Below are 23,065 nucleotides of genomic sequence, written 5' to 3'. Positions count from 1 at the left end.
ATGCAGGGGTCAAACTCACGAACCGTGAGATCATGACCCGAGCCCAAGTCGGACGCTCAACCAACTGAGCCACCCAGGCGCCTCAGTTGATTAAGCGACCGACTTCAGCTCAGGTCACAATCTCACAGTTTGTGAGTTCGAGCCCCATGTCAGGCTCTGCGCTGACAGTTCAGAGCCTGGAGCCCTTTTCAGATTCTGTGTCTCCCTCTCTCTGCCCCTCCCCCACTCACACTCTGTCTCTTTCCTTCAAAAATAAATAAACATTGAAAAGAAAAATTAAAAAAAAACAAACTGGGATACTTTCATACTGTTTTTAAGTAATACCACAGAACACTAAATTGCCAATTTAAACCGACTGACTACAAGAAGTCACGTGTAATAGTATGTAGAAATTTAGTGTGGCTTTGTTTCCATCATGTTTTAATATTAGCAAAAGTCTCACTTTACAAATTCTGTCACTTTTTTATTTTTTGAAAGTAACCTCTATTCCCAATGTGGGGTTCAAACTCATGATCCTGAGATCAGGAGTCGCATGCTCTATCAACAAGCCAGCTAGAACACCCCTCACTTTACACATTCTAAATTCCATGTTTCATAGGTGGGATTAGTTTTCTAGACTTGGATATTTTGACACCTTTTGTGAAATAAATAAAATATTCACTTAACGTTCAATATATGTAAGGATATTACTTTGGGCAAGAAAAAAAAATCAGCTGCTAATGCATATAAAACCAGTAAGAAAAACACATTTGAATTTGGTACAGTCATCAGGTCATTTGCTAAAAACCAGTTTATAAAGGATTCAACAAAGTGTCTCTTTGTTCCTAAACATCTTTAACACATCTTATTCACCACCTAGGGATGATTATAATAAGCATAAGAATTTCAAAGACAGACAAAACATATTTTTTCAGAAACATCTGGCAACATAGTAAAACAACGAATGAATTAAATTTCCTCCTTTAGGATGGTTTCAAGGAAGAAATATTTTTTATAACCACAGAAATCACTTAAATTTAATAAATTTTTATGTGATTATTTAAAAACTATTAACTCAAATATCCTGAACACATCATCTGACATGGAAAAGAGAAATTATTTAATAGAGTACTTAAAAAAAATGTAACTGCAAAGTAGCTTTTCGCAAATGTAAGTTCAAAGTTCTGGTACCATGTATGCAGTAATCACCAGTTCTCATTACCCACATGGACCACCATCTAATACCCAACTTTGTATTTTGTTTTGTAAGAATGTCATATCCTCAAATATTAAAATAGTACCTCCTCAGCAGCTGTTGTATTTCTGATGGCTTGTAAGAGGAATGTGATCTTTGACTGGCCTGGGATATTCTCGTAGGTTTCCTTCAGGGAAAAGAAAAACATTAAAGGTTAGAAGATGTTCAAAAACTTCACGAGCACACCAGTGAAAAAAAATGAAATAAGACTGGGAAAGGTCTGTGCATACGAAGTCATGTAATCTAGGTCTGGTGTTAAAATTTTCTCCTGGTAAGGAAAGAGAGGATGTCCAGGGAGTGACTTTCAAGCTCCTTTCTACATTTAGCTCTTAGATTTTTCTAATGTAAGTGCATATTTTCCCAACTTTTGCTTCTGTGAATAACAAAACTCAAGGCCTATGAGGGCCAAAACATTCTTAAATGTGACCTGAGCCACCATGCTGTAAAGCAAGTGCTTACCCAGTATCCCTTTACAACATGGAAAACTACTTATCTTGTAACATTTTCTAGATCACATGACGTAGAATTGGTTTATGTTACCACTACTTACAAACTACCAGAAACATACCTCAGATGAAGTAAATCCAAGAAAGGGAAGAAAGTATTCAAATTCTTCTCTTGAGAGAGGGAGTATACTAAAGCCATATTATATACACAAATAAATGAATATGGCCAGGAGAAATTTGGCCAGGAGATTTTAACATAATTTCTTCAATACTGTTTTAATATTCTAGAAATCTAGTTTTGTGACTCGGGGCACTGCTTCCCTTCTCCATGAATAACGTAAAATGAGCAAATTGGTTAACAATAAAAAGTTGACACCAATTAAAAGACAGATTGTCAGAGTAGATCAAAATATAAGATCTAAGTATATATTGTCTACAAAAGCTAAAGAGAAGTATAGATTCATGTGCATGTATTCTAAGAATTCTATAACAGGGGCGTCTGGGTGGCTCTGTCGGTTAAGCGTCCGACTTTGGCTCAGGTCATAATCTCGCAGTCCGTGAGTTCGAGCCCCACATCAGGCTGTGTGCTGACAGCTCAGAGCCTGGAGCCTGCTTTGGATTCTGTGTCTCCCTCTCTCAAAAATAAACATTAAAACACGTTCTGTCTCTCTCTCTCTCAAAAACAAACATTAAAAAAATAAAATAAAATAAAGAATTCTGTAATAGTAGTCTTTTACTGTGCAAAAAAAATCATTATTTGAAGTATAGAATTGTTCTCCCAAAGACAACTCTTCACTTGTCTACTCTCTAATAGCCACTACCCCTATAACCTACCTAGTTCCTCTGGACAGAAGTGACAAAGAAAAGGGTGGGAAAACAGGGTCTCCCCAAATGCACATCTACCTCGTAATTTCTATTAAGCGCTCTGTGGCATCCCTGAGATATTGACAGATACTGAAATAAAGGCTCAGAAGTTAAATGACCTGCCCAAGGTCAAATACAATAAATGCTGGAGAGAACTCTGGTTTCCTGAGGCCAACCGTATTCAAAATCTCCCCAGCACCGAATGTTCTTTCTGGGTTTTGCTCCTGGGGTCTGACTCCACCAACCAGTCAGTTCTGTTTATGCAGTGCTGCACAGTTTTCAAACTTCTCAAACATATCTCAATGAAAGAACACATCTGGGGGAAGAGGAGAATTCAAAATCCTCTGATAACCTCAAGTTCCTCTCAAGCGCTTAAGCACAGAGGAATACAACAATGCCGAAAACTGTGACAAGCATTCACAGCTGAGGAGAGAAGATGGTCTGAATTTATGTATACAGAAATGAGATAATTTATGTAGAGATATTCATAAGATGATTGCAAAAATGGAAATGTACCTTGAGGTTTCTCACTTAATCTTTATGAATGCAACTGAACGACCGGTGTAGCCTTTCCATTTAAACACAGTCTCTCAGTGTATAATAAAAATGCCTTTTTATTTTTGTATCTAGCCTAGCTCCTGATGCACTGTATCTGCCATAAATGTTAAACAGTTAAATTTCCAGTGGTCTAAATCAAGTTTCAGAAAAAAATTCTTTATTAGGATATCACTCTCGGAAAACCATGCCCAGCTGGGACTATTAGTGTGACAGTTATATTGTGCTAATTCTAGTAGAGACTTAGAAATATTAAGTCCAATACTGAACTCTATTCCATAAGGAATTAGAATTAGAAGTCAATGGAGAGAGAGTTTGGTATGAGTGACATCTGACTCCTGAGAGAGGGTTCTCCCATTTGTTATGTTCCACTGTAGCAATCCAGATATAGTATTACATTTACACCATAACATTGGTCAAGGATAATAGTTTGGCAAAAAGAGCACAACCTTAAAACCCTAAACAGACTGAGTGCCACCAAGACAGGGCTGGTATCTCCTTGTATTCCAGCACTTAGCACATCAGAGTGCAGCAAATGTAAAGAATATCTATATAAAGAATATATAAACAATCTTTCGAAGAATATTCCTAGCCCTAGGCCAGGCAGGTTCAATGAATGCTGCCAGTTTCCTGGCAAACAGAATTTCAACTCCATTTGATTTCACCATGCACATTCACACAATGCAAAGTATTTCACCTCCCCCTTTTCTGTCCATACAAAGGAGAAACGCTAATAAATACTCATTTCACTCATTCCGTAAATATTTATGGTGAGCCAACCTTGCATATGAAAAGAGGGGGCAAGTTTTACCTGGTACAATTTTTACCTAGTAAATAAACAACCTGGTTCCTCAAAAATCAGGTATATTTTTCAATACATTACCCTCCTCCAATTCAAATCTCATTGACGTAGTTCTATACTACAATCAATGAAGAACAAAGTCAATGGAAAAACTAAGAATATAAAATCCAAGCATATGTTTAATAAAATACTTAAGCTTGTGTCACATAAAAATGTCCAGTCATGAATGCCATGGACATTCAACTTTGTACTACCTGTCAACTATTTATTCAAATTGCTTATTCATGTTAATCATTGTATTTTTAGACTTAGAAGCATTTAAATCATTTCTTCAAGCATCAGAAACATTTTTTGTAAAGTTAAAGAGAAAAATTCTTGAAGATTTAAAAGAAATATAACATAAAGCCTACCAGATAGTTTATATAATGGAAATTTTAAAAACTTTTAAAACTTTTCAAGACTTTCAATGATTTCAACAATATATTACAATGAGTCCTTTACTGTACTTCATTTCATGTTTGAATGCAAGTTACCTTGGTCAACAGTTCAGTATTTGTGTCAACTAAGTATTTTTATTTTGACTGAGTAAATTACAAAAATACTTACTGAGCTTTTGCCAATTTTTAGTTAAAAAAATTTCTATATTTGCCATATCAGACTGTAATACTCAATTTAATTTGGCTTCATTACTTATAAACAGCTCATTTCATAAGGCAAAAAAAGGGGCATTAAAGTATCATTATGCACAGCTATTTACTTTTCCAACTAATATTTTGCTTTCTTAAGCTCTATTTACAGTCAAACTTTGTGTTATGTGACATCAGGAAACTTCCCCTCTAACATTTACCTTTTTTGGTGTCAAATTAAGAATATTCTGTTTTATAAGACTTACTTCACACATTAATATATTCCTGGGATATACAAAGAAAGTAAAAATGTACTACCTGAATGTTTTCACTAGGAATAAAAAGACTGACAGTACAGCTGAACCTTGAACATGGGTTTGAACTGTGCAGGTCTACTTATATGTGGATTTCTTTCTGAGGGGGATAAATACAGTACAGTACTGGAATGTATCTTTTCACCTTATGATTTCCTTAATAACGTTTTTTTCCTCTTTCTTTGTTGTAAAAATACTGTATATAACACACATACAAAGTATGTGTAAACTGGCTGTTTATGTTATTGGTAAGGCTTCCAGTCAACAGGAGGCTATCAGTAGTTAAGTTTTGGGAGTGTTAGGGGGGTGGGAGCTGGTGTCCCTAACCTCTGTGTTGTTCAAGGGTCAACTATACTTTCCAATTGTTCTTTATGAGAAAATGTGCTGAATGCTGCTAATTATCCCCAAAGTGATGCAAGTGATAAAAGATTTACAACAGGCACCAATCGGAATTCAAGCTGAACCAGACACTGGTATTTAGTTCAATAGAAGAGAGATTCCCCACTAGGCTTGACAATAGAGACTTAAGCAACTGGAGGGAAGAGGGAGAATTAAACTAGCTTACTAATTACAATGCTGTTCTGCTTTGTAACACATGGCAATTTCTATTATGGTTTGGGATTAGGAACTTATTTTGGTGAAAAATTACCCCCAGAGTTAGCAGAATGCATTAAAATGTTTTCATAGGCATCATCACATCCCACTAATACAGGAGTGCAAATTGATGCAACTAATAAATGCACTTTACTTCCAAGGACAAATACTACTTTTAAGTATTTCAAGTAAACCTGGCAAAGTCTGAAAAGTATGCATGTACTCTTATTTTTAGGATGTACTCTTATTTTTAAAAGGACACTAGAAACCTTAATGTCCTTTCATAGGTGGGTTGGTTGAATAAATAATACATCCATATTATGGACTACTACATAGCTGCTTTAACAAAATCTTATATGTGGCAACGTGAAATATATGGAGTGAAAAATCCAGGTTCACAGCATATGAATTATATATGTATGTGTATTAAGGTCCATTCATGTAAAAATGAATGTATACATTTACACTTGTGAAGGTATTTTCAGGGATAACTCACAAGACACTTAAAAGTGGTTACCTTTGGGGAAAGGGATAAAAAACTATTTGCACTGTTTAAAATTTTACCCTGAACACATATCACATGTATAATACATGAAGCAAAAATCATTAAATAGTTGTTTAAAGCGCGTTCTCATACAGAACTGAACTTCCAGTGTATTTACTTCAAATATTGTAAAACCACTAAGTATAACCAGCATATCCTAATCTACTCAAAGTAAGTACTAACAACATTGTGATTCTAAAGTTTATCTATAAAACCCATGAGTACAGAAGAGGACTCGTCCCCCAATTTTGTTAGCTACACGTAAAATGAATTTTGCTCCCTAAAAACATCTGGTTGAACATCTTTTGCTGAATCTTATAAAAATCTTCGATCACATGGTGGCAGAGAACTCCACATATAACCAAGTTTGAAGACAGGTTCTTATAATGCACTTAAAAGAAACTGGAAAGTTTCTGCCCTTCCCTTACACTGTCTCACGTATGTATTGTGGTCTCAACACTGACAGCCTTAACATCAGTCTTCTACTAAACCAAGTGTTTCTCACTGCTACTTGGTAAAAGAACGTGCAGATACATCTGAAATACTGTCTCTTGAAAATATCCACAGCTCCACATTTTGGAGGCCAGCAGTCAGAGGAGGTTAAAAAAAAAAAAAAAAAAAAGAGAGAGAGAGAGAGAGAGAGATTGATTGACTGATTGATTCAGGTTGGATTTCATGAAATTAAAGACTTAAACATATGGTGGCACTGGCCCACTTAAACAACGGAAGTCCCAGGACATCGCAGTAATGAGACCACAAATCTCTACAGATCAAAGAAAATTTGTCTAAAGGAAGAATAAAGTAAGGTGCAAGCGGCTTAGAAAGAAACCCTAAAGGCAACTTTACAGAATTGTGGCGAGGGCCGGGGGCGGGGAGAGGAGGGAAATCCAGCTTCCGATGGATTGTCAGGAAACTAGACAAGAGAAAGAGGACTAAATGGAGTGAGTGGAAAGGCAAGAGAGCAAGACACACATTTCGAAAGGAGGGGATGGGGGAGGGAGGGAAAGACGGTAGCGAAGAAAGAGGGGACAGGAGAGAGGCCGGGGTGAAGGGTCAGGTAGCGGGCAGGGTTTGGGGACCCAGGAGGGCGAGGCCGGCTGGAGACCGAGGCTGGAAGGGCGGGGGAGGCTCCCACGGGGAGAAAGCGGGAAAGGGGCGAGGGGAGCCCCGCGGCCCGCCCCACACCCCACATCCCTCCCCGCCGCCCGGCTTCCCCATCTGGGCGGGGGCAGCGTGTCAGGAGTGGCCGCACGTGTGTGCGAGGGGTGGCGGGGAGGTAACTGGCTCCGGGCGCCGCGGCGACACGGGCCGGGAGGGCCCGGGGGCACGGCCGGGAGCCGCGGGCCGCCTCACACGTGGGCTACGCGGCCGCCGCCCGGCCCCGGCCTGCGCGGCCGCGGCTGGGCGACCGAGGCCCGGAGGGGCGGCGTCGGGGGCAGGCCGGCGCGCCGGCCGGGGCACGGAGTCAGGGGCGACGAGCTCGGTTACCTCTGCCTGTTTCCGGACCACATTGTCGGGGCTGAGCAGGTTTCCCAGGAGCAGGTAGAACTGTTGCTGCTCCGCCGCGGCGGCCGCCATTGCGCTAGGCGTGTGAGAGAGAAGGAGGGAGGGGAGACAGGAGCCGTGAGGCCTGCTGGCGGGCCGGCGGGAGGGGTGGGGGCGGGCCCAGCGCGGGGACCTGCACCAGCCGCGGCGCGGGGCTGGGGGGGGGGGAGGGGGGCGGGTGGCGGGCGGGAAAGGGCGGGGCAAAGGGGAAAGGGGAGGATGGGGCGGGGACTCGTGACCCCTCACCCAGTCGCGGCCCCCAGCTCCGGCGTCTCATTGGCTCTGGGCGCGGGAGGCGGGGCGGAGGCCGCCTCCTCCGGGGCCGCGCCGATTGGCCACGCACCCTGCAGTGCCGTCACTGGCGACTCGCGGCGGGCGGCCCGGCTGGTCGCGGGCGATGTGGGGCGGGGATTCTGCCGGCCAGCTGGGGCCTGGGGTGACGTCGGGAGGGTGGCGGGAGGGAGGGGCTGGCTGGCGGGCCGCGCCGCGCCGCGCGGAGGGGCGTGAGGTTCGGCTGGGGAGGTGGGGCCAGCTCCAGAGCGCGGGAGATTTCGGCGCCGCGGGCTGGCCGGCTTCCTCTGCTGCCGCCCGCCACCCTCTCCCTGCGGCCCGCGGAGCGCCCCCCAACTCCAGCCCCCGCAGTCTCTAGGACCGTAAACCCCCACCCCCCAGGGAGGAGCTCCTTCGAAACCCACTTCCCATTCAGTTCCACCCCCGGGTTTACAGACTTCTCTATCTGTCAGACCCTCCGACCTCCCCCAGGGCTGTGACTCAGGCCACCCCTTGCTCCAGCCGCGCTCATCAGTGACTCACACCTTCGGCTTGTCCGGGAGAGGTGTTACTCAGCCCTGGGCTCTTCCGCCAGGCCTCCCTCCGCTGCCCTCCTCTGCCCTCCCCAGCCCAGGGTCGTCCTGAGTTGTACACGTAGCACACAGGCCTCCATCCCCTCCCCAACCGGGATCCCAGACTTTTCCCTTGAATTCCTTGTTTTGGGGTCCCGTTCTTTCAATGATTGGGAGAAGCTAAGACAGATCACCCCTCCCTAACGGAATCCTGGTTTGTAGGGCTCATCTAAATGCTTAAATGATTACGGCCGGTACTGCGGGACCCAGAGACCTGATTTCAATTGCATAGACAATACACCCAATCTTTCTTCGCTACTGGAGCTGCCAAATGGGAGAGGGCAGTGTTCAAATCAAAGGGCACTTCTGTTGAGCCCCTACTGTGTCCAATGTTTTGGGCTAAGGGTGACAGTGGAGAAAATAATTCATCATCTTTGCTTCAAAAGGACACTGGTAGGGAGGAGATTCCAGGTTGGGTGAGATGGACCACACTTCTGGCAGCCCGAAGGGAATTTAATTTCCTGTTGACTGCTCGGAAGTTGTGTTCTCTGGAAGTCTACTTAAAACATTTGCTTTAAAGGGAATGATTTTAAACCTTGGCTGTATATTAGAATCCCAGCCACTGCGTCCAGAATCTCTGCGCCGAGGCCCCGGGATCGCTATGCAATTGTGATTGCCAGCTAAGATCTTTTAAAGGATTCTGATTCGTGGAGAAAAAAACTCCCTTAGAAAGTTTTAGCTGTGATAGTGATGAGTTCTCTACAAGAGGTCTGCAGACCTATCTTTGAAGAATTGATGCTCCTTAGAGGTGACAATTTGTTGTTCTTATGACACATTATTTCTTTAAAGATAGAACATCACGTACATTAATTTGGGACAGGTTTTTGTTTTTGTTTTTGCTTGTTTTGTATGTATGTATGTCAGCAGTGGTCATGTCTGGATTCTGGGAGGCTTTTTGCTCACCCAAGGTTATTAAGATTTGGGGAATTACTTATCCAGCTTATTTTATGACTATGTTACCAGTGAAATAAGATGAATTGCCTGGAGGCTTGCTTACGGTAAGTCCTGATCTCCAGTTACTTTATAACACTTGCTGTGGTATGTGTTTTATTGGCAATGACTCTGTAGATTACATACATTTGTTTAATAATTACTAAATAATAGAAATTACAACGTATGTGTACGGATTTGTCAAGATAGGGAGCTTGTTTTAATTTTTAAAATTATTTATTTTTTTAGAGAGATTAAGTATGAGAGCTATCAGAGGAGAGGGGCAGAGAGAGAGAGAGAGAGAGAGAGAGAGAGAGAGAATGTGTGTGTGTGTGTGTGTGTGTGTGTGTGTGTGTGTGTGTATTAGCCGAGAAGAGGCAAAGAGACAGGGGGAGAGAGAATCCCAAGCAGGCTCCGCACTGAGTGCAGAGCCGAGCTCTATCCCACCAACCGTGAGATCATGACCAGAGCGGAAAACAAGAGTTGGATGCTCAACCGACTGAGCTTCCCAGGTGCCCGAGAGAGTTTGATTTTTTGGTGAGGCAAAGCACAAACTTATTCAGACTACAAATAAAACAAGTCAGTGTTAGTCGTGACATCAACTGCTACAATATGAAATGTCAGCCCAGCTTTATTTTAATATTCTAAGTAAGAAGGAAGGAGATTTTTATGGGTAATGAAAAAAGAGATCCCCAAATGGGAGAAATTCCTGTAAACTTGGCATGGATATCAGCCATCCTGACAACGGAGACCAGTTCTTGTGTCCAGGAAACCTCCTCCTAAGTGGGGACTGCATTTTCAACAGCAGGCCTGCCAGTTTAGAGAGTTTGTAATGCTCAGCCTTCAGGGAATGTATTGCACTTAGAAACCTATTTCCCATGGAGAGAGTCCTATTTGTTTTATGAACATAATCTCCCCCTGAGAAAATAGCTCAGATATTGTATCATGGCAGTCCATAAGAATATAGGCTTATTTCCCAAGGAGATTAGATGGTAGAAGGTAAAGAACCTTGAACTTGAGTGGATGTGGGTCTTTAGTGTCTTACTAATGTGAACTTGAGTGAGCACTTAATGTCTTTAAGCCTCAATCTCTCACTATAAAATGGAATAATAATGGCTGTTAAAGTATGCTATTATTAATCAGAAAAGTTCTGACATTAAATTATAATTGGAAATGAAATGGAGGGGTAGAACGAAGTCTTGCTCACTCCCGATTAGCCGCCATTGCTTTGGGCGAGTCAACTGTGAACAGCCAGCTCCTGATGCCTTTCACTTCAGCTTATTAGACCTGACCCTATCTCTATTAAGTTCTGGAGGCATATTTGCTCAGAGCATTTATAACCCCTTGCGTAAAAGGGTGAGGTTGGGAAAATGGAAGGCTGGAAGTTTCTCTCAACTGAGACTTGAAATCTAGGGAATTTAGGATTCTTGATGTTTGTCAGAAGGTACTGCACAGCCTGGCCATGCCCTCTTTATAATAATACAGGAGGCCAGACTCCTTAACAAGAGAGCAGCAGAATCTTCCTTGGGTACTGCTCTTGATTTTATAGGTTTTGTGTTGATGGGAGTGGCTGGAGAAGTTAGGCTTATAAAACCCCTGCGAAAGCTTCTTTCAGCTGGGGTAGAATTTGGTCTTGTCTGTCATTTCTGGTTTATTGGGTTCTGAATGTAAATAAGATTCTCCCGAGTGAACAATCTGTAAATTTTTAAAAGTTGCCCCGGGACTCCAACATAAGTTCCGCTGTCCTGGTAGTGGTAAGCACAGGTGCTCTCTATAGCACAACTTATTTTGAGGAGCAGTTTAAATAATAGAAGTGAAAGTATTATAATCTATAACTACACAGATATAAGCAGATGGTATTATTTACAGGTGTTTGTATTAATAGATAACATGGTATGACATAACAAGTTGTCTTTGTTTCCTCATCTGTAAAAGGGGAATAATACTTCTTCATAGGGGTGTTGTAGAAAGTAGGATAATATTTGTAAATGCGCATAGCATGGTGTCTGCGGACACTGTAGCACTCAATAGTTATCAGCTATTATTGGTTAGATGGATTCTAGGGTTAAATAAGAAATAGGCCTCAGACAGGTGATTACTCTTAAAGCTACATGTGATATAGATGTATGCATCGTGTTTGTGTGTGTAATAAAGTGTATTTGTATATTTTCTATTAGTCTCCCTCCCAATTATGCAGAGTAAAATGGTATGTTGATGGATTAAGGATGGTTAACAAGCATTTGGCTGATAAATAAAATTTCTAATGCTTCCTAATATCGATGCTCTTTGTTGCTTAGGTAAGAGCCAGCAGAAAAGATGAGAACTGTTGAGGAAAGTTGTCTGCTGAAAAGAAAATGCTAAGCTGTTTCCACATCTTCAGCTGCCTTTTATCAAGATTTTTAAGCCCCTGTCTGAAGCAGTCTGTTACAGTCAGAGCATGCAGGCCAGGGGCAAGTGAAACCTTGTATTCCCAAAGGGCACTAAACACACAAGTCAGCAAACTGTGGAATTGAACACAGGCAGGGGAAATTTGGATTCGGTTAGTTTCTTTTGCCCTCTCTCTCTCATAGTTTTATATATGAAATTCACTGAATGTCAGCTGGTGGTTGGATACATTTGAAGGACGTGTAGAATTTGGAGGCTTAGGAGCACAGGCTCCAAGGGCCAGCCAGAATGAGACTTCAAATTATGACTTCACAACTTACATGCTGTGATCTTGCCCAAGTTATTTAACCTTTCTCAGCCCCAGTGTCCTCTTCTGTGAAATGGAAATAACAGTAGTACCTTCCACCATGCATCAAAATACCTGGCATAGTGCTGGCACAGAGTAAATGCTTAATAAAGTTAGCTGTACTTAATGATGCAGATCAAAACCTCCAAGATTTGTTAGTTTGGATTGCACATCTACTTGTTAGGTTATTACATTTTTATACTCCTATTATATAAGCAGTCATGTTATAGCAACGTATAATGTTAAGGAAAAAAAAAATTTACGGGGCGCTTGGGTGGCTCAGTCGGTTAAGCATCTGACTTTGGCTCAGGTCATGATCATCATAGAGCATTCTAAGGTCATTTTCACTTTTAAATGCTACAGTTCTCTGTCCGAGTGTAGCCACTAGCCATTGTGGCTATCAGTCACTTGAAATGTGGCTAGTTTGAAATTAGGTGTGCTTTAAGTGTAAGGTGCAAACTAAACTTCAGAGAGTTGGAAGAAAATGAAGAGTAACAATTTCATATTGGTCACATGTAGAAATGACAACATATTGGGTTAAATAAAATATGTTAATTATACTTATTAATAAATGATAATTATTAATTATATTAATTTTCCTGTTTTTACTTTTTAAAATATGGTTACTAGAAACCTTAAAATTACATATATGGGGGGGCGTCTGACTGGCTCAGTCGGTTATGTGTCTAACTCTTGATTTCAGCTCAGGTCACGATCTCAGGGTTCATGAGTTTGAGCCCTACTTGGGCTCTGTGCTGACAGCGTGGAGCCTGTTTGGGATTTTGTCTCTCCCTCTCTCTCCCCCTCCTCCACTTGCATGTGTGCTCTCTCTTTCTCTCAAATAAACATTTAAAAAATTTACAAATATGACTGGCATTTGTGGTTCACGTGATATTTCTATTGAACACTGCTTTGCTTGGGAGCAAAATAACCAACTAGTTACACACAAGTGTGCTACGTAGTTTGTTCATTTATATTTAGGAAATGACTTGTCACAAAGTGAGGATCAGTTACCTTATAGTGCTTTCCGTTGCTTCCAGTTTTCTGACTTGATTCTCAGGGACCTGGAGACATGGTGCAGTACAGTGTTTCTTGCTTAGGAATGTCCTTTCCCTGCTGGTTTGACATTGAACACATTCGTGAACCTTTAGAAGGTAAGGAAGACTCAAGATTTGATCCCCTAGAATAAATCCTTATAAGTTAAGTCAAGAACTGATGAAGAGCTGGAGGAAGGAAGAATATCTTTTATTTTTTTAATGTTGATTATTTTCATTTAAATGTGAATGGATTTTATTTATTTATTTATTTAATTTTTTTTTTTTTTAACGTTTTATTTATTTTTGAGACAGAGAGAGACAGAGCATGAACGGGGGAGGGGCAGAGAGAGAGGGAGACACAGAATTGGAAGCAGGCTCCAGGCTCTGAGCCATCAGCCCAGAGCCCGACGCGGGGCTCAAACTCACGGACCGCGAGATCGTGACCTGAGCTGAAGTCGGCCGCTTAACCGACTGAGCCACCCAGGCGCCCCTAAATGTGAATGGATTTTAAAAACCATCATTTGCTGCCTTTTAACACCTGAAATAAAAATATACTTAGCAGAAGAATTTAGTGTTAAGTGTATTTTTTTCCTTAGAACACAAATAGGTTGAAAATGAAAGGATGGAAAAAGATATGCCATCCAAAAGAGAGCCAAAATGGCTATACTGCTATCAGACAAAATAGATTTTAAAATAAAATTATCAAAGACGAAGAAGGATATTTTATTAGGATAAAAGGGTCAATCAATCAGGTAGACACAAAAATCATAAATGCATGTATCCATCAACAGAGCCCCAAAATACATGAAGCAAAACTTGACAGAATTGAAGGGAAAAGTTCAGCAAAATAGTTGAAGACTTCTATCTGCGCTCTTAATAATGAATAGAACCACTAGGCAGAAGACAAACAACAAATAGAAGATGTGGAGAACACTATACACCATCTAAACCTAACAGACATCCATAGGACACCACATCCAACAGCAGCAGAATACACATTTTTCTCAAGTGCACAGGGAACATTCTCCAGAAGAGATCACATGTTGGGCCATAGAACAAGTCTCAATAGGTTTAAAAAGACTCAAATCATATAAAATATCTTCTCTGTCCTCAGCAAAATGAAATTAGAAATCAAGAACAGAAGGAGATTTGAGAAATTCACAAATAAGTGGGAATTACCCGCATCCTTCTAAATAACAAATGGGTTGAAGAAGAAATCACAAGAAAAATTAGGAAACACTCTGAGATGAAAGAAAACAGAAACACAAGAGACCAAAACTTATGGGATGCAGTGAAAGCAGTGCTCTTGGGAAACTTTAGAGTTGTAAACATCTTTGGTAAAAAAGAAGAGAGCTCAAATCAATAGTCTCGCCTAGTTTCTTAGAAACTAGAGGAAGAGCAAACTAAACCCAAAGCAAGCAGAAGAGACAATAAAAACAAGAAAGGAAATAAGTGAAATTGAGAATTAAAAAATCAACAGAGGGGGGAAAAAGTTGTTTCTTTGAAAAGATCAACAAAATTGACAAATCTCTGGCTAGACCCAGAAAAAAAGAAGACTCAAATTACTAAAATTAAAAATAAAAGACAGACCGTCACTACCAAACTTTCAGGAATAAAAAGAATTAAAAGGAAAAACTGAACAATTGTATGCTGACAAATTAGATAACCTGGATTCAACAGAAAATCCTAGAAAGTCACAACTGCTGAACTGAATCCAAAAAGAAATAGAAAATCTGGATAGGCCTATATATAGCAATGAAAGGGATTGAATTAGTAATAAAAAAATTTCCCACAAAATTCTAAGAAAAGATATGGCCTTACTGGTGAATTCTACCAAACATTTAAAGAAGAATTAACACCTGTCCTTTCTAAACTCTTCCAAAAAATAGAAGCAGAGTGAACACTCACTCTATGAGGCCAGTTTTAACTTGATACCAAAACCAAAGATACCACAAGGAAAATGCCTACCAATATAAATATGGATGCAAAAATTATCAACAAAATCCTAGCAAACTGAATTCAGTAACATGTAAAAAGGATTATATATCATGACTAGGTGGGACTTTTCCTAGGAATGCAAAGTTGGTATAACATAAGAAAATCGATCAATGTGATGCACCAGATTAACGGAATAAAGTATAAAGACCACATAATTATCTCAATTGATGCAGAATAAGCCTTTGACAAAATCCAACACCCTTTCATGATAAAAACACTCAACAAACTGAACAAATTGATTGCCACTTAAGAAAAACCCACAGCTATATATCATACTTACTGGGGGAAAACTGAATGCCTTCTTCCTGAGATCAAGAACAAGACAAGAATGCCCATTCTCACCATTTCTATTCAATATTGTACTGGAGAGTCACAGATGGCATGAACTTGTATAGAGAAAATCCTGATGAATCCACAAAAATGTTGTTAGAAAAATAAATGCATTCCGTAAGGTTACAGGATATAAGGCCAATACACAAAAATCATGCACTTATACGCTAGCCATGAACAATCAAAAAATGAAATTAAGAAAATCTCATTTATGATGGCATCAAAAAATATAAAATAGAACAAATTTAACAAACATATAAGACTTCTACACCGAAAATTATAAAACATGGCTAAAGAAATTTAGAAAGATCTAAATAAATGGAAAGACATTTTACGTGCATGGATTGGAAGACTTAAAATTAAGATGGCTATACTCCCCAGATTGATCTACAGATTTAAGCAATACCTATTAACATTTAACCACTTTTTTCTTCAGAAAAAGCTGGTCCTAAAATGGATATGAATTGCAAGAGACTACCAATAGCCAAAATAATTTCAAACCCAGCAAAAATTGAAAGATTCACACCTTGATTTTAAAGCTTACTTTAAAGCTACACTGTGATGCTGGCCTAAGGATAGACCTTTATAAAGATCAGTGAAATTGGATGGGGAATTCAGAAATAAACCTTATATTTGTGGTCAGTTGATTTTTGACAAGGGTGCTATGATGGTTAATTTTATTTTTCAACGTGGCTTGGCTATGGTGCCCAGTTGTTTGGTCAAACACTAGTCTAGACGTTTCCATGAAGGCGTCTGTAGATGTGATTAACATGTATAGTCTGTTGACTCTAAGTAAAGTAGATTACCCTCCATACTGTGGGTAGGTCTCATCTAACCAATGGAAGGCCTTCATAGCAAAGACAGGTTTCCAGAGGAAGAAGCAATTCGGATCTGGCTTAAGACAGATGGCAACACAGAAACACATACTGGCTTCCTCTGCAAATTTCAGACTCCATACTGCAAAATCAACTCATGCCTAAATTTCCACTTGTTGCCCTGCCCTAAGGATTTCAGACATGCCAGCCCCCACAATCACATGAGCTAATTCCTTAAAATAGATCTCTTTTTGGGGATCCTACTGATTCTATTTCTTTGGAGAATCCTGACAAATATAGGTGCTAAGGCCATTCATGTGAAAGAATAATCTTTTCAACAAGTGTTGTGGTACAACTGGATATCCACATGCAAAAGAATGAAGCTGATCTGCTACCTCATACCATATGCAAACCTCAACATAGGGCGTAGACCTAAATGTAGGAGCAAAACTGTAAAATCCTTAGAAGAAAATGTAAGATAAGACTTCATGGCCTTTGATTAGACAATGGTTTCTTAGTTATGGCACTGAAATTACAAAAGACAAAAATAAGAGAAGTTAAATTGGACTTCATCAAAATTAAAAATTTTTGTGCTTCAAAGGAAACCATCAAGAATGTGAAAAGACACCCCATAGAATGGAAGAAAATATTTGCAGATCATACATCTGATAAGGGACTTGTATCCAGATTACATAAAGAACCATCGCACTCAATAACAACAACAACAAAAAAACCCACCCAATTAAAAAATAGGCAAAACAGACATTCAAATAGACCTTCCCCCACAGAAGATACATGAATGCAAATGACTAATAAGTACATTGAAAGATGTTCGATGTCATTAGTCATTAGGGAGATATAAATTAAACCCCAACCCCCCCCCCCAAAAAAAGGGGGGTATACTGCTAGTATGGCTACAATAAAAAAGACAATAGCAAGTGTTGATGAGGGTGTGGAAAAACTGGGCCCCTCATATGGGAACCCTCCTGCATTGCTGATGGAAATTTAAAATGGTGCGGTCAATTTGACAGTTTGGAAGTTCTTCAGAAGTAACACATAAAGTTACTATATGAGTCAGCATTTGTGCTCGAGAGAAATGGAAACATATGTCTACACAAAAACTTGTACATGAATGTTCATAGCAGCATTATTCATAATAGCCAAAATGTGGAAACAATCCAAAATATCCATAAACTGATGAATAGATAGACAAAATGTGGTATATCACCTTTGGCAATAAAAAGAAACAATACTGGTACATATTGCAACATGGATGAACCTTAAAAATATGATGCTAAGTGAGAGAAGCCAGACACAAAAAGTCACGTATTTTTTGGTTCCATTTATGTGAAATGTCCAGGAGCAGCAAATCCATAGACACAGAAAGTAGATTCGTAGTTGTCAGGGGCCTGGAGGGGAGGGGAAGGAAGGTGGAATGACTGCTAATGGGTATGGAGTTCCTTTTTGGCGGGGTGAAATGTTCTGGAATGTGATAGCAGTGACGGATGACTAACTCTGTGAATATACTAAAGAATTGTACATTTAAAAAGTGTGAGCTTTATGGTATGTGAATTATATCTCAATAAAGGTGTGATTTTAAAAAATGCTTTTCCTTAGCTATCTGAAGGAAATTGATCCGGACCTCAATTACTATTTTTTTCTATTTTCACACTATTTTTAACTCAATTCAGAGTACATAGATGATAGCATTCATAACCTTGAAACCTTCTGAGCATTCCTAAACCATTATTTTGGAGGAAAAGGACTGGGGAGATACAGATATGATTCAGTCTATATATTTTCCTCTCCATATATTTGCTATTTATAGTAATTATCTCATAGTTTGGATACTATGACACGCAAATTTTACCTCATGCATTATGATGACGTTCATAGTGGAATATCAATTGTGATATCAATGTACAGCTCAAATTTGCATCTACTTGCAACAGATTTTTAGCTGTAATTAATGAGGTAGAAACAAAAAGGACCTCGTAATACAGTTCATACTCTTCAATTCCACCCATGCTATGTGTTTATCACTTTATGCCTCACTTTACTATATTAGCATTTGTTTTTAACATTTACTTATTCACTTATTTAGCAAATATTTATTGGGCATCTTCTCTGCAGTGGGCACTGATTGTGAGATTCAGAGGTGAGTAGGACTGGGTTCCTACCTGCATGGAGGTTATCTTTTGGGAGAAGTCAGACAATCAACAAATCAACTGCGTAGATTAGAACATTCTATAGTGACCAGTGAAAGGAAGATAATGGGATCAAGGTGTGGAGTTGGGTGCTACTTCGGTGAAACAGTCTTTTGAGGGAGATATCTGAGCTGAGACTTGAAATTTGAGCCAAGGTGAAGAAAGTAATGGGAGAAATTCCTATTTCCACCAGAGGAAACAGCAAGTGCAAAAGCCCCCAGGCGAAACTGGTCTGGTGTATTCCAGTGAGGAAAGAAGGGTACAGCCAGAGAAGGGTAAGCCTTGAAGGGAGGGCTGAGAAGCAAGTTGCCGGGGGGGGGGGGGGGGGGGGGCACATCACCTGGGGCATTGTATAACTTATTCTAAGCAAAACGGGTTAAGTAAAGGGTATGACCGTTTTTCACAGATCATTGAACATTTAAACAGTTATAAAAGGTCATTTTGCTGCAATATAGGAAATAGTAGGAGGGAGTGAGGAAGCTGGGGAAGCATGAGGAGGTCACGATAGTACTCCAAGCAGGAGAATAATGTGGCCTGGAGTATGGCGATCAACGGTGTCCAAAGTGGTCTGGTTTAGATGTTTTTCTTTTGGAAATGGAGCAGGACGTAGGGTGCAGAGGCAGATCCAAGTTAAAAACAACTGAAACTTGACACAATCTGAGGGCCCTCTGTAAGACAAATTAAAAAATTGAACATAAAGTGAGGTTTCTTGGAGGGGCTCTGTGCGAGTGAATGGGCTGTAAGCTCAAGCTTCATGAGCTCCATGGTGAATCCTCCTCTGGTCAATTGGAGTAAATTGGAGACGTCGAGAATGCTTAGGATTTGGGTCTGAGCAATGGTAATGCCACTAAAAGGAGGATGGGTTTGGGAGAAGGTGTGGCAAGAAGAAATCAAGAGGGGAATTTCAGTCATAGTCAGTTTGAGATGCCTAGTAGACATCCAAGTGGTGATGTCCAGTAAGCAGTTGGACAGGGGAGCCTGGAGCTCAGAAAGAGCAGGGCTGGAAATACCAACTGAGTCATCACATTCATGGCATTCAAGACTGCTGAAGTGGATAACGTCGCCTGGAGAAGAGAGAAGATGGTCAAGGACTCGGCCGTGAGACATCCCAGCACTTGGGGGCCAGGCGGAGGAGGTTTATAATTCATATAATATAAAGATAATCCTAAGAGGGAACTGATGGTACTACCTACACTGAGCATTATTAGTCACCTTAAGTTCAAATTCCCTGTTGATCTCCGCTGGGCAAGGGGTTAACACCTAGGCATCCACTCATGAATGTAAAGCTAGTTGGAAGAAAAAGTGGGCACAGATGTTAAAGAAAAACTCAATCCCATAGCATTTTATTTGAAAGGGTTACTTTTTATTTGTATTTTTTTTTTCTACTCAGGAGTAGTAGTATTTATTTGGTGCTAAGGAAATACTACTTTCTCTAAATTTGCTTCAACTACTCAGCTGTCTTACAACCTAATCTACCTCTTTGCCTCTCACTTAGAAACTAGCTGTACTAATGTGGAATGAAAATAATTACTTAAAGACATTAGTTCAAACTAATACTCAGATGTCAGATGCTGTCTTCCACCTCAATAGACGCACGTATCTAGTTAACTTTCTTTATGCAGAGAGATAATAGTTACTGCCCTTTTAAAGAATGTAGAAAGGGAGTGGGGAAAAGCAGGAATGTGTTTTAAGTTCTCACTGCCATGTAAAATAAGAGTGATATTGGAACTGTGTTTTAAAACGGCTTGTTTGCCTGGATTCAGCTGTAAGCCATGTATTTTAAAACATAACTTCATATAGAAAATCTTGATACAGCACAGCTTAAAACAGGAATATTGCTTGGTAGAAGTCAAGGGAAAGAGACAGAAAGTGAAAGTGGTCCTGTTTTCAAAAGGGTAGTCAGGGGAGACCTTTCAGGAGACGTAATACTGTAACATCTGAGACTGGATTGCTTCATGGAAATTAATTTTCCAAAAGAGCAAAGTTATTTCAAAGATTCATATTAAAAATGCTCAACCGGGGCACCTGGGTGGCTCAGTCGGTTGAGCGTCCGACTTCAGCTCAAGTCATGATCTCACAGCTCGTGAGTTTGAGCCCCGCGTCGGGCTCTGGTGCTGACAGCTCGGAGCCTGGAGCCTGGAGCCTGCTTTGGATTCTGTGTCTCCCTCTCTCTCTGCCCCTAACCCACTTGCGTTCTGTCTCTGTCTCTCTCAAAAATAAATAAACATTAAAAAAAAAAGTTACAAAAATGCTCAACCATTCTTTATATCAGATTTTTTATTCACAATCACTGACAAAACTTGGCTCTCTTTCCATGTCTGAGTGCTAACCTTCTGTACATTATTTCATTCAATCGTTGGGTTTAAGCAATGAGGCTTCAACCGTTTTTGTTTTTTTTTTCCAAGAAAAAATGCATTGGGGTCAGGGGATCCTGGTTCCAATGGGAGCTCCACCACTAGCCAGCTATGATCCTGAACTGGGCCCTCAAGGCTTCTCTAGCCTCCACTTCCTCATCTGTAAATTGGGAGTGTTGGACTTGATCCCTAGGGCATCTTCTCAGCCCCAGCATTTGAGGGTCATTAAGTCAGTTATCATACGGCGCTGAAATAGGGTGATGACTGCAGAAGCCACTTAGGTTTGCTCCTCCTGAAATGAAATTGCTCTGGGTCTCTGAGATTTGAGGTCTTACGTCACTGCCTGCTTTTCTCAAAGTTTTTTTTTTTTTTTTTTCATTTTTCCTTTCAGGCATCTGCCACTTAATGTATCTGGCAACATAAAATGATGGCCGTCTCTGCTGGTCAGCTCCTCTTATCTGGTTTGCTGTGTGCTTTGGAAATCAGATAACCACATGCATTAAAAAGGATATGAAATAGACACAGAGAAGAGAGTAGAGCATATTTCCTGTAGAGTACCCTGCATGAGCCTTAGGACAATTATTATTTGGCTGCCCAGGTATTTTTAATTTGGTGGTTCATAACTCTGTTCCAATGGTTTAGCTCTACTCAGATGCTAACACAATGCTGTCTCCCCCTACTAGAGTTATGGATGTTCTAACATATATACACATAAACAAGTGACAGAACGATAGAGCAAAACTGGTTAGAAAGGTCTATTTTTATTTTTTTTTTTTTTTTTATTTTTGGGACAGAGAGAGACAGAGCATGAACAGGGGAGGGGCAGAGAGAGAGGGAGACACAGAATCAGAAACAGGCTCCAGGCTCCGAGCCATCAGCCCAGAGCCTGACGCGGGGCTCGAACTCACGGACCGCGAGATCGTGACCTGGCTGAAGTCGGACGCTTAACCGACTGCGCCACCCAGGCGCCCCTAGAAAGGTCTAAATTAAACCTTATGTAATAAGGGCATTGCCAGTGACAAGTCCCCTGCATCTAGTCATTTCCTTTGTTAATTTTGGCTTTTTTATACCTATTTAGGGGATTAAGTTCTAGGAGAAACAGTTAAGTAATGTAATCCATTAGGTTAGTAGTCTTTTTACTACACAGTGGTTGATTTAGTTTTCCCACAATGAAAATAAATTATGTTTTCCCTCACTTACTTGACTAGTGATCTCTGCAAATTAAGATAAAATGTGGTAAGCCCCTGAGAGGACACCACCATAATATGTAGGGGCCTAAGGTGGGACCTCGAAAGATTTTAAACAGAACTTATTTTGAGACACTTGAGAAATTAAGAGTGAGCCCTTAGGCGCGCCTGGGTGGCTCAGTTGGTTGGGCGTCCAACTTCGGCTCAGGTCATGATCTCACAGTCCATGGGTTCGAACCTGCATCGGGCTGTGTGCTGACAGCTTGGAGCCTGGAGCCTGCTTCGGATTCTGTGTCTCCCTCTCTCTGACCCTCCCCCGTTCAGGCTCCATCTTTCTCTGTCTCAAAAATAAATAGACATTAGAAAAAAAAAAAAGAGCCCTTAAAAGTCAGACTTTTAAGACTTCTTCTATAGGAAAGTAGGATAGAAAATCCTGGTGGATTGGAGTTTGGTTAGTTGGTGAACAAAAGGCGAAATGATCATGGATATCGCAATTGTAGGAAAAAGGGGGACTTTTTAGCTTTAAAGGAAATAACGCAAATAGCAGTGGCCAGAGACAGAACAAGATCTATCTGATAATTATAGTCTTACTTGGGTGCTGCAAAGATCCTGATCAGGGAAAACAGCTGTGCCCATACGTGGGTCCTGGCAAAGTTTCTCCCTGGAACCACCTAAATGAAATAAAAACTCATTTTTTTTTTTCTTGTTTCAGGATGCCTATACACAGGACAATGGTCTACATTCTTTTGGTCACCTCTGCTCAAGGGGTGCTTTCTTAAGTACATGGAAGCAGTCACCAGCTAGTTTAAGACACAGTGTCAAGGAACAATGACCAGTCGTGGTATTCTCATTCTTTCATTCTTGGTTTCTGTCTAGTAAGTTCTCTCTCCTTTCCCTTCCCCATAGATACTACTGTGGGGACTCCAGAAGTTACGAGGGCTAAAAGCTCCTCCTGGATCTCACACAGAAAGACTTTCCCTCTAGAATCACCCAAATTGGTCCCTCGGTATGGATTAAGTTCTTAAAGTTTTTCATCTAAATTTGAGGTTT

At 40.6% G+C, this 23,065-nt stretch overlaps 1 protein-coding gene across 2 annotated transcripts in view; it reads right to left on the bottom strand.

Moving 5' to 3' along the window:
- Positions 1-22,686, bottom strand: part of IPO5 (importin 5) — a 56,001-nt gene extending 33,315 nt beyond the window's left edge. Inside the window, exons 1-4 of one of the 2 annotated variants that reach the window (XM_042979499.1) lie at positions 22,607-22,686; positions 13,102-13,203; positions 7,468-7,561; positions 1,281-1,361 (exon numbers count right to left, since the gene is read on the bottom strand). In XM_042979499.1, coding sequence (XP_042835433.1) covers positions 1,281-1,361; positions 7,468-7,557 — 171 coding nt within the window. In that variant the 5' untranslated portion in view covers positions 7,558-7,561; positions 13,102-13,203; positions 22,607-22,686. The remainder of the gene's footprint in view (positions 1-1,280; positions 1,362-7,467; positions 7,562-13,101; positions 13,204-22,606) is intronic. The other variant, XM_042979502.1, reaches the window with a different exon arrangement.
- Positions 22,687-23,065: the final 379 nt, after the last annotated feature.

This window comes from Panthera tigris, chromosome A1 (genome assembly GCF_018350195.1).
Source record: "Panthera tigris isolate Pti1 chromosome A1, P.tigris_Pti1_mat1.1, whole genome shotgun sequence".
Classification (NCBI taxonomy): domain Eukaryota; kingdom Metazoa; phylum Chordata; class Mammalia; order Carnivora; family Felidae; genus Panthera; species Panthera tigris.
Note: the sequence above shows the minus strand (reverse complement) of the source record. Positions and strands in the feature narration are given on the sequence as shown.